General features: G+C 34.7%; 1 protein-coding gene across 9 annotated transcripts in view; it reads left to right on the top strand.

Annotated features, from left to right (window-relative positions):
• The window catches only part of NAB1 (NGFI-A binding protein 1), a 40,822-nt gene that overhangs the window by 15,941 nt on the left and 11,987 nt on the right, over positions 1–12,894 (top strand). For all 9 annotated transcript variants that reach the window (XM_072961591.1, XM_072961587.1, XM_072961586.1 and 6 more), the window contains 2 exons: positions 4,744–4,877; positions 7,452–7,503. In XM_072961591.1, coding sequence (XP_072817692.1) covers positions 4,744–4,877; positions 7,452–7,503 — 186 coding nt within the window. The remainder of the gene's footprint in view (positions 1–4,743; positions 4,878–7,451; positions 7,504–12,894) is intronic.

Here is a 12,894-nt window from a genome sequence, read left to right as displayed (position 1 = left end):
ATTATTAGGTCAAATACTGTGTATTATGTATGTATATTAAATGTCTATATCATCCATATTAAATTTATTTTACTTGTATAGGATATACTAATAGATATAAAAAGGATGTGATTGTAAATGAAATTTTTTCCTGTGTTCTAATTACTATCACTGGCTGATTTTTGTGTGTTTTATTTTCAGCAGTTTCACTGTTTGATATTTTTAAATAAAATTATTTTAGGTATGAATGAATACTGGTGCTTAATATGAGAGAATTGGTTACCAAAATTAATCACAGGGTTTCTGTGATTTGATCTATTTTGGCCATATCCTTTTATAACTGTTATGTATTGTTGCCATACAATAATAGAGTCTCACTAGAACTTGTGAGTAGATCTAGAAATACAGGTAGCATTATAATTTCTATACACTTTGACACTTTCATTACTTATGAACCAACAGAGGAATCTACTAAAAGGCTATTAACGGTTGTCATTAGTAGGAAGCAAGGGGCAAAACATGTAGGCAGTTTTAGTTTCATATTTTAAGCCAGTTTTCATTTTTAAAACATAGCAGATGAAACACAAAGTTGACTCAAAAGACCTTATTTTTATTAAAGTAAAAGTGTGTTAAAGAGATGACTTTAATAAACCCTATCAACCTCACTAAAAAAAAAAAAAAAGTCCTAACTTACTTAAAAAAAAATCCTAAATGAATTATTTCACACTTGGCTTTTGCTCAGAGGCTCTTTGCTTCTTTGGAGAAATAGGCACAGGTGGTATTGCAGTAATGAGACCATTGTGGGTTTCCCAAATAAGGGGACACTCAAAATGAATGCTAGTAGGCTGAGGTGTGGAGGTGGGGGCTTTGGGAAATGTGGCTTATGTTTTTGAAACTTAACTTAGATCACTTGTTACTTGTATCTCAAGTGTGTGAATCTGGTCCAGTAATATAGTTTAGGACAGAAGTTTATGAATCAGGATGCTTTCTTCAAACTAGTAACCGTCCAAGAGCTTGCTTGGTGGAAATTATGAAATCCTGAGGGAATTAAGGGAAAGAAGGTACTATTCAGTACCTTTTAGGTCTTATGATAATTTCTCATTCCTTCACTTGACTGGGTAAAATGAGAGAAAGATTTTTTAAGTATTGTGTGTTAAGTTACTTACTGTGTGGAATTGTCTATTTGTCTTTGTGTTATGCAGTAACTTTATTAATCTTTAATAATGTGTTTTGTTTTAAAAACCTATTTTGTTTGATATTAGTATAAATACATGTGCTTTCTTTTTGTTAATAATTACTTGTTACATCTTTTTTCCATCCTTTTAGTCCTTCTGAATCTGTGTTTTAAATATAGCTCTTGTAAATACAAACAGTTGGATTTTTAAAAAATCCAGTCTTACTTTCTTTGTATTTTAACTGCAGCATTTGGTCCATTTACATTTATTATAATGACTGATGTTTTGAACTTATTTCTTTTATTTTATTTTGCATTTCTTCCCTTCTCCCTCTTTATATCTCAGATTTACCACCTGGAATTCGTTTCCTTTAGCCTGAGGTGCATCATGTAGAGTTTTCTTAATAAAGGTCTGCTGATGCCAAACTCTGTCCTTCCACACCCCACTGTGCTATACAGTATGAGCTTGTTGTTTATCTATTTTATATATATTAGTTAGTATTTACAAATCTCAAACTTTGAGATACTATCTTCATTCATTTTGGCCTGAATAGTTCTTACTGTCATGCTGGCTCATTCATCAATGATTTTAGCACTGCATCAATTTAGGATGTTTTCCCTTTCTATTTTATCCAACATTTTTAGTTTTCTGTGACTGGGGCCAGTCATGGTACCCAGCCCTCCCTGTGCTGGAAGTGAAAGTCTTGATTGCCTTTGGAGCCTGCCTATCACACAGCATTCATACAGTATTTTTATGGTAACACTTACTTGAAACTTAATCAAAAGTTACAATCGTTTGTTAAAGATTATAATAATTTTAACTATGTAGAGAAAATGTTTAAGTCTAGTTGTAAATGATAGAAAGCTAACTTTAAGAAATTTTTATGTGAAGGTATAAATGGAATTTTGGTATTTTCAGTCATGAAAAGAGGAAGTAAGTAAACCAATGAGGGAGAATTATAGTTTTAACAAAACTAGAAACTTAGAAGTTTTTAGAAGTTAGCTTGGTGCTTACCTGAATGACTATTTTGGAGTATTTGTATCATTTTTCTTTTTAAAATAGATCATACTAGTTATTGATTTAATTATTAGCAACTGGGAGTATGAAATCTAGAAAATATTTACAGAAAATATATTTTTGAGAAGGAAGCTTGATGAATCAGCTTCTTCTTACAGCTTGAGGTGAGCTTTCAGTATTTCTTCAGCCCCAGGTTTTCTACCAGAAGGCTCCCTGAGGGCTTGGTGAGTTCAGTCTACTTTTTTGGTCCGTTGGAGCTTGAATTCAGTAACAAAGAATGTGTTTTGTTTGTTTTTCTTGGTTTCTGGTAGGATGATGGAGGGAATACTTGAACATTGTTTTCAGTTAATGTTGAAAAGTTGTTTTCTGTGGTTGTACAGGAACTGGTACCTCTGAAATGTCAATTAAAATATCTTACCGACAATCAGAAGCTCTCTATACTAATTTAGATTTATGAGTACAAAAAAGAAACAGCTACATAAAAAGCAACTTGAGAAGGGTCTTTTAAGGTCATTGTAGCTTCCACGAAGCTGAAATTGAAGTTAATTTATTTAGGAAATTATTCTTTGAAGTGTATTTTAACTTTTAACTCCCAAAACAGTGTGCCTTTCAAAAGCACTCAGGTAAGAAATTGATCTGTTGATGATTCTTTAGGAGAAGAGGAGAAGGCTGAAAATAAGTTCTTCCTATTATGCTTTTATATTCAGCTATGGGTTTAAAATAGGAAGCCTGGGCTTATTGTAACCTTGTCACCAGTAGCCACATTAAGGCATACCTGGGAGATACTGAAGGTTTGGTTCCAAACCACCGCAGTCAAGTGAGACACATGAATTTTTGGTTTCCCAGTGCATGTAAAAGTTATATTCACACTATACTGTAGTGTATTAAGTGTGCAATGGCATTATGTCTAAAAAAACCTACATACCTTAATTAAAATACTTTATTGCTAAAAAAATGCTAACCATCATCTCATCTGACAACACAGGGGTGCCACAAACCTTCAATCTATAAAAATCACTATCTGCAAAGTGCAGTAAAGTGAAGGCGATAAAATGAGGTATGCCTATATTTGCCTGCGTATAAGCTAGTGGAACTCACAGTAGGAAATCTGGGGTGGAGGATATTAGATATCTGTATCACGCTATATGTCGCATACCATAACGCATTCTAGGTGGTAAATAAACTTGTGGAAAAAAGAACCCATTAGACTAAATTATAGGACAACGTTTATATGTAATGGGATGAGAAGAGAGTTTTCTGTGCATGGCACCCCAAACAAAACTATAAGGCTAATGACAACTATGAAAAAATTAAAAACACCACCACTACATATGACGAAGAGTTAATGCTCTTAATACATAACAAATTCCTCAAGTCCTTAAAATACAAAATAGTGCAGTAGAAGAAATAGGCAGTTGCCATGAGCAAGCAGATTTTAAAATAAGTCAAAAACATAAGGAAAAGTTCCAGTTTTATAGCCAAAGAAATGCAAATTATGGCCAAATATCATTGAGAACACATCAAATTGGTAAAGCTTTTAGATAGTAAAAACTGGTCAGTGTTGGTCAAGATTCTGGGAAATGAACTCTCCTTATAATTGTTGTTAGCATTAAGATTTGGAGCAACTTTTGTGAAAAGTAATTTGGTAAAATATATACTCTTAAGATTTAGTATATTCTGTGACTAAGAAGTCTATTTGTAATAATCATCAGTCAGCCAATATTTATTGCTCATACAACCCATGCCAGGTACTGATGTAAAGAAGCCAAGTCTCTGCCTTAGTATGTGAAAAAGTAAAATAATGCGGCATACATAAATGAAAAAAAGGAGATTACATGTCTGTATTTCACAAAATTATATGAAAAACATTTTCTAGTTTATTAAACAAATGATAGATTTTGAATTTAGGATAACATTTTCTATTTTAAATTTTAGCATATGGTGTTTGGTCAACTAGCATCTCTATACTGGCAGTATTTAACACTTACATGAAAGAGTAGAGTTAGATGAATTTTAGAGATCAAGTGACTCTAAGATCTTGATTTTTCCATTATAGCCCTAATTTGTGAAAACTGTCTTTTACTAAGTGATTTGATAAGTATTTAACTAAAATCATTTAGTATTTCTTTCCTAAGAATTTTCATGTCAGTTCACATTAAAAAAAAAAATCTGTCAGACCATGTATCCTTACTTTTAGATAAGGAAATATCACCATATCATATAATCAGATCCCTTGGGTTTTTCATAAGAAAAATGAGATGCAGAACATTTTTTTAACTCTCTATTTTGCTTATTTTCTATGATCTCTCCTACCTAAACAAAAATAAATAAACCATATAAATAAATGAAACCAAGATGACTACTTAGATCAGTTTGAGTTCTGAGAGATGGTAAATTATTTGATTTTCTTCTGAAATTAGGCAGTAGGACTAATTAGGAGTAAAGACTATCCTGATTTTCGTTAATTATGATTGCATTATATAATGATGTGACAGTTTTATTAAGTGAAACATTTTCCATATTGATGAAATAAAAATGTTTATAATGTTTACAACTTTACTTGGACATGCAGCTTACTGTTAATGAAGCAGCTGCTCAGCTCTGTGTGAAGGATAATGCCCTGCTGACAAGAAGAGATGAACTTTTTGCCCTGGCCAGGCAGATTTCTCGTGAAGTCACCTATAAATATACATACAGAACCACCAAGTAAGTGTTTAATTAATTGGCAGTATTTTTGCATTGATAGAAGTAGAGCTTGAAACACCATCCATTGATAGAATATAAGCAATATCTGAAAAAGCAGAAGTGTGATTATAGTTCTATAAAATTAAACAGTGAAGTGGCTTTTCAAAACATTGCTGGTGTGGTTTTTGTTGTCTTGGTTAGTCTTTTGTCTGTCTGTCTTTTGAAAGATAGTTGCCTAGCACCAGAGCATTGCTCTGGTAGTGGTTTTAGACATTCTTGCTTTGGTTTTGAGCATGATGATGGGATTTAGTCAGTCAGCACTTATGGACTTATTTGTTTACCCTACAAACTATGTGAACTTGTTGGACTTTCTGAGGAAGCAGAATGTTTCCTTTTGCAAGGTATTTGTGATCTAGTGAGATTAGCTAAATAGATAAAAAGACTCCTTTGCCTAGTATTTAAGAGAAAATTGGAAAATACTAGACTTCTAGCAAGTGGAATATGGAACGTGCATTTGAAATTAAAAACCTCATTTCAAAAAGCAGTAATGGTTTTAAAATTTAATGTAAACACACCATATTATTCTTCATCTTATCCTCACTTGAACCCTAAGCATTGTCTGCAGGTAAAGGACCATTTTGATTTTGTTCACTTGGTTCCACATGGACCCTGATTTGCAGTGCACCATCAGCTGTGCCACTGCTTCTCTGAGTAGATGCTTTAGAGTAACTAAGTGTGTGTGCTAAGAACCACATCTTGAGCACCCTTCCCAGCTCCAGTAAATCACGGTCTCTGGGGATGGAGCCTTAGAATCCAAACTTTCACAAGCATCCCACATGATTCTTGGGCATATTCCAGTTTGAAAAACACTATTACAGGCACTTGCTATCGTCACCATTATTTTCCCCAACTCACAGCAACTTCATTTTCTACCCTATCTGAAGAGCCCATGTGTTTACAAACTGGCAACAAGTAAAATTATGCAGACTAAATGAACAGGGGTAAGAATATACAGCAATATTATAGGATTATTTATAAGATTTTCTGAGTTAATCAAGGGCTGATTTTGTGATTTTCTATTTTCTTTGCTGTATTTTACAAAATTTTCTTTCTGACTGCTTTATTTAAATAATTTTCTTTAATAAAAGTAATGCATGTACATGATTTAAGAAGTCATATAGTACATAAGGCTTATCATGAAACTTAGTGGTTCCCCTGCTCCATCCCCCTTCCTTCTTCTGAGTACCATGCCCCAGAGGCAGTTGCTTTCAAAAATTTTTAGCTGGTTTTTGTAGTTTTTATTTATATTTATATTTATATTTCTTTCCTTAAGTTAAAGAATTTTAAAATACACAACAGTTTTATATTATTTAGAAGCCAAAACTATGTAAAGAGGTAATGCAGAAAAGTTGCATTCCCATTCCTGTCTCTTTTTACGTTGTTCCCTTCCTCAGTGTAGGTAATTTTTATTAATTTCTTTTTTATTTTTCTAGTATGTGCTTATGTACATGCAAACAAATACAGTTGCCCACTTTTACCTTTTTTTTCCAAGAAGCACTAATGAATTAATGTTACATTAATGAATTAATGTCTGCATTATTCTATATTTTGTTTTAACGTCTTGGAGATCTTGCTATATTAGTACATACACATCTTCTTCATTATTATTTTTTTTTTACAGCCCCATGATATTGCATTGTGTAGATATACTATGATTCATTTAACCAGTTCCCTATTGGTGGGTACTTGAGTTGTTTATTAAAGTATAGTTGATTTATAATGTTGTGTTAGTTTCTGGTGTGTAGCATAGTGATTCAGTTATACGTATATATATGCATTCTTTTTCAGGTTCTTTTTCATTCTAGGCTATTACAAGCTACTGACTATAGTTTCCTGTGTTGTACAGTAGGACCCTGTTGTTTATGAGTTGTTTCTATTCTTTTGTCATTATAAATAATACCACAGTAAATAACATAATACATACCATATTTTGTTGATTTTGAGATGTATTTTTCCACACTTTAACATCTTTTATATTGAGGTATAACTTAAAATTTATGGCTGGCCATAGTTTAATTGGCAGTAGTATTTCATGTACGTGTAGATGGTTCTGTGGGATAGATTCCCAGCAGAGGGATCCCTGGGTAAAGGGAAAATGCATCTATAGTTTTGATAGATAAGATGTATTTTAATCTCATGTAGCCTTAGGCATTCATCTTAAATGATCATTTTTGTCATTTTATCCTAAATTGTACTTATCCATGAAGGAATATCATGGAATACAGTCCTCTTTGATTTTTTCCTTTTTCTTTATGTAATACCTATTACATACTTATTGAGTACTTTCTGTGTGAGAAGTTCTTAGGTGGTGGCTTTTTAAAATGTGTAATATAATTGTATCTGCCTGTTTCCCTAATGTTAACTTAGAAGTGATGAAAAGTCTCTTTTTCATTATTTTACTGTTCATTATGAATGTCTTATTTCTGGTATCAGGGTTTCAGGGTTACATGTTTTGGTGGAAGCTTATAGATTGAGATGCCTTTTGAAAAAATTTATTACCTTCTCAAGCTTTTCTCTCTCTCTCATTCCCCTCAGATCAAAATGTGGAGAAAGAGATGAGTTATCCCCGAAGAGAATTAAAGTGGAGGTATGATTATGTATTACATTTTCTTACACTAATAATGTTTGCTTACTAGCTCAAACTGAAAAAAGGAATTCCTATCAGCTAGTGAAGAATGTGAATTGTAGATTCTTAAAAGCAATGTAGAATTTTATTGCTTTAAAGTGTCTGTGGTAGTCTAAACTCGGATACTCAGGAAGTTCTCAGAAGAAAACAACAATGATGAGCTCCATGTCCAGCTAATTTATCAAAGGTTGATTTGTAGATAGATGTTTTCTACAGATTTAAAATTCTTTTCTGGTTAAACTGTTCCTTTTATAATTTTATTTACATCATTAATCATCTTATCACATACATAAAGAGGAGCTAAGATTCAACTTCTTTGTATTAACTATCTGAGAGAAGTTTAGTAGCTACAAATTATGGAGACTTTACTGAAATTAAAAGCCTCTTTTAGAGATCATAGTTGAGGCTGTCCTTCTGATTTTAGACCTGCAAGTGGTAAGGTAGGTTGAGCAAGAAAAATGTGCCTTTTTTTAGGGATCTCAGAAATACAGAATGGTTTCAGAACTGCTGCTCCTTAATTTGGATTGAATACTTTTTTCAAAGCCAGTCTACAGCAGAACAGAAGTTGGAAGTCAGGCAGCTAGCTCTTTTTTTTTTTTCTTTTCCCTTGGGCAGGGAGTGGAGGTCGGTACTCTCTTAGCCATTCATTATTTAATGTCAAGTTAAAGCAAATAAGCTGTGTTTATCTACCCTAAATTTCCATCATCAAATTATTCTTACTAAGCATCTGTTTGTATATAATCTCTCATTTATACTAAAGCCAGAGTTAAGCCTTTAAAAACATAAACCCCTTTTCTTGCTTACATCTTTCCAGTGGCTTTCTGTACCTAGAATCAAATCTCCACTTTTCCCTGAGGCGTCTCAGACCCTGCATGCTCTGACTCTGGCTTGCATCTCCAACCTCACCTGTTAACGCACTTCCCCATTCTTACTGTGCCCCAGCTCCACCGGCGGACTTTCTGTTCCTGGAACAAGTCAGACTCATTTGTGCCTCAGCACTCACCACTCTCCATGCCTAGGTCTTTCTCTAGATCTTGACATGGCTTCAGCTCATAGCTGAGAATTTCCTCTGACTTCCCTGCTTCCCTTTCTAAAGGGGCACTGTTACCCCAAAATCACAGTTAAGCTCTTTGTCTTGTTTTGTTTTGTTTTCATAGAACTTACCAGTGTCTGAAACTATTATGTATTTGTTTTTAATTCGCTCCACTAGATGAGAATAGAGCTCTTATTTGTCCACTGCTTTATACTGTTTATAATAATGCCTTGAACTTCATAGGACTTAATAAAATATGTTACATGAAATAATGAATGGCCATGGATAAACATCTTTCACTTATAAAAGCTTTAGCCAAAAGCAGGGGTTCTCAAAGGAGAGAACAATTTTGTCCAAAGAGAACACATTTTAAAAAATTGTGCTTATATTTATAATCTACCTCACTGTTAGCTCTGGAATAATGTTTAAGATGGGTTAGCCTCACATACCACTCAAAGAATTTGTTAAAATGATCTAAAAGGCCATTGAAAAAGCTAACTAGTGAAATAGTTTTCTCTTGTTGCACCCAAAGTTAATGAGAGAGGATCCTTGTGGATTTAGCTGTAAGTGACTCTACCTCTGAAAGGAAAGTCAGATAAACATAGAAACTGCCAAAAGGCATGTGCCATTGGAGGATTTACAGGAGAGAAGGTACAAAACGTACCCAGTGGCCAGGAAAAGTAGTCAGCTACTGGGTTAGAAGTTAACACGTGCCTCTCTGTCTCACCAGTGGCGCTCCATGTCATCATGACTCAGGCTGTTCTCACATGTAGGCCCCAGTTTCCTTTTTGTCTAGCTTCAGAGGTCACTAGTGAACACTGAAGTTTGAGATCATCTATCTCATGGATTTTTGGTGCTATAGTGTTTTCTTGTTAGGCTGTATTAATAATTAGTCTTTCTGACCCTCTGAATGGCCCTGATCTGAAATGTAAGCAGATTGTTTCTGTATCCAGTTACAGTATTTTGAGTTTCTTTTTAGTAGCTCAGAGTATTAGGTTATAGTATTAGATGTGACCCTCTATTCCTTTATCCACTGCTAGAGATAACTGAATTATAGTTCTGTATGGTTAGTTTATTACTTTATACTAGACTTCACAAAGCCATTTGAACAGTCTCAGATTGAGAATTAAGATAACCAGTGTTGCCTTTTTCTGTGAATAACAATTCTAACCCCTTCCAAATAAGGATAGTGACTAATCAACCCCAGCTGTCTTTAAATGCTCTTAAAGACACTAAATTCTTATTTTTGTTCCCCAGAAAAAGAGATTTTAGCTTTGAATTTAGGACAGTAGTTTACTTTTTTGTTGGTTTGTTTTAATTTTGTCTTGTTTTTGCATAGTTTTTTAAAAAGCTTCTGTATTGCAGAACATCAGTATCTTTTCAAAATGTGTATTATGCATGTGTGTATAATGCCTACAGATGTATATAGTATAGTGTGTAATCCTTTGCAGAATATACTATATTGGCATAAAGACTTGTCTAAATTCTCTTGAGGTATATTCTAAATCGAATTTGAGGTACTGGCATTGTTCATTCGGTTCTGGAAGCTGATACGAAGGTAGTTGGTATTTTGCCGTATTGGGTTACTACTCCCTTAAGAAGACATTTCACCAGCTATTAGTGCTTCATCCATGTCTCCCTTCTCTGGCTGCTGAGGAGGGGGAGAATTTCTGGCATCAGAAGAGATTAGGGGAGGCTTTATTGGAGGAGGTACCACCTTAGCTGGGTTTTAAAAGAAGGGTAGAATTTGAGAAGGTAGGTGTGTAGGGTGGAGGGTGGAGGGGCATTGCAAAGAAAGACTGTTGGCAAAGACACAGAGGTAAGAAAATACTCTGTGCATTTAGAGAACAGTGAGACCAGTTTGTCCAGAATGTGTGGCTGACACATAGGACATCATAAGTAAAACTAGAAGAATTTCAGAATTCTTTGAACATACTGTTTGTCTTATTTTATTTGAGTATTTGTTTTTGCAATTCTTGGCTCATTATCTATTAAGGAAAAGTAATATAAAAATAAACTTAAGCTTAGCCCATTGTAAAGCAGTATAACAGATTCCTAATTACTAGGCCCAAATTAATGAGACCATTTTCTCTTCCTTTACATCTTAATTTTTCCAAAATCCTTGACAACAGCCAATGAGCATACATGCCAAATTGCCAAGGTTTTTGAATCTTAAAAAGACCATTTTTATAAGGACAAAAAAATATAATATCTAGTAGATAAAATAGAAATAACTCAAAATAGGTATGTAACAGAAAGAGAAGCTTCTTGTATGCTGTTTTCAGTGCATTAGGGTACACTAATAAAACTAGTGCTTTGTTCAAGCCCGGTAGTTATTTTCTCATTGCTAAATGCTGTATTTTCCTGGTCTGTCTGTGATGGTTTGGATGGAATTAAGTTTTAAAATCCTTGTCTGGTTTTTCTCCTCTTATTGTATAGTCGGTGGTTTCCCTCTAAGGATAGCTGTTTGTTCGGTGGTGGTGGTTGTTTAATACCAGTATACGTGTTATGTGAAGTACTCAGGACAATTTCTCATCCTTAAATAGTGTTCTTCCTACAGGGCCTGTAAGATTAAAAAACACAGAGATTTTGAACTTTTTTCTGTAATTCCTAGAATATATTAGACAGACACAGAGGAAGAAGCCTGTTAGCTTCAGGAGGCCTTACCAGGGTAGCCCATTATCTGGAATGAAGCCTAGGGGGAAGCCTCTTTAGCCCTATATGTTAGTGTAGGGTTTGGGAATATTTCTCCTCCCAAGGCTAGATGAGTAGATTGTCCACCTGGAACACAAACCTCTGTATGAATCCACTTCCAGCTAAAATGTAAATGGATTATATTTATTCTTTTCTTTTTTAGAGACCTCAAATCTAGCTCTGGGTCAGTTGTAAAAATAACTGTTTTTCTAGAATCAATTACATGCCTATCACTGCTACGCATTTGAAATATATTATTATTACAGACCTTGTCTATTCTATATGGAGTCTTTATGATTTCTGCTTATAGCCAAAGAGTGACCCAGAAATGATCAGGACCTTTCCCGACTTTCTACATTTCTATCTAGTGGCAGAGTCAGGGCTTCAAATCTAGGTCTGGCTTCTAAACTTGAAAGCAGTACCACCTTCCTGGGTGCTAATAAGGATTCACAAGACATCTTAGGTTTGAAAACCGCTACCTGGATTATACCTCTTCTCCTGCTAGTCTGGTAATAAAGGCAAAGTGTGCACAGGACTGGTAGTCTTTGAAGAAGGGGGAAGGAACGGCAGTTATCTTCTAATCCAAAGATGTTTAACAACAGTTATACACGTTTTTAGTAGGAAATGTAACATTATAAATTACAAAATATATTTAAATATAAAACACTACCATTTGACATATTAATTTTTCAGAATGATGAAAAACAATGTGTTAGGAAGATAAAGTCCCTGGCACTCTTGTCTTCCCCTCAGTTTTTTTAAACATTAGTTATAAGTAGGTTCGGTTGATGTCTTTTCTTTTACATTAAGGACATATCCTATGACAAACCCTGTCATTGCCTCTGGTGTAATAAGTAATATCTTAGAGGAGAGGAAGGATGTGAAAAACAACCAGTCTCGGCCTTGGCAATGGTGGCCGACTAAATGGACTGTTCACTGTTTGGATCTCATCTGTCTGCTGAGATTGCTGGGGACTAGGCAGAGAGATAGGAGGTGACAGCGCTCTTGATCCTTTGTGGGCTGGGAGTGCAAAGCAATCAGAGATAACTGGATGAAAGAAATGAAGTTTATTAATAGAGACCAGAGAAGTCAGAGAATTGGGGCTTGAAAAAGAAAGATTTAGAGGAAACATCTGCTGGCAGTTCCACTGGGGTGGGGGTGGGAGCGTGAGGAAGCGGGAGGGAAGAGGGTCAGAATCTCCACCTACGTTGTCACTAAGCTTCTTGAAGAGAAAGCAGGTCTGATTTGATGCAGATTCTTCCCCTCTGGATCAGAAAAACAGAAGCATTACAATCTGCTATTCATATAGAAAGTGTGAGTAGAAAAAAGAAAAATGCACATGTGAGGCTTGAGAACATCTGCTGGAACAAGTCATTTTAAAGACAGCTAAGCAGTGCCTTCAAAGCAACTGCTAGTATTTGGTGGAAAGGATGAGGAGAAATGGGGGTGGAGACCAATGAGATGAAAGTAATTAGGTCATGAACAGCATCCCACCCTGTATCTTTTATTTTCTCAGTGCTCAGACTCAAGAGTCTCTCCAGTCAGGGAACACTGTGATTAATGGCAGCAGCCAAGAATATGACAAGAAGATAAATTGCTCATAGCATGGTACAGCTGGTTCCTGG

Source organism: Vicugna pacos, chromosome 5 (assembly GCF_048564905.1).
Source record: "Vicugna pacos chromosome 5, VicPac4, whole genome shotgun sequence".
NCBI lineage: Eukaryota > Metazoa > Chordata > Mammalia > Artiodactyla > Camelidae > Vicugna > Vicugna pacos.
Note: the sequence above shows the minus strand (reverse complement) of the source record. Positions and strands in the feature narration are given on the sequence as shown.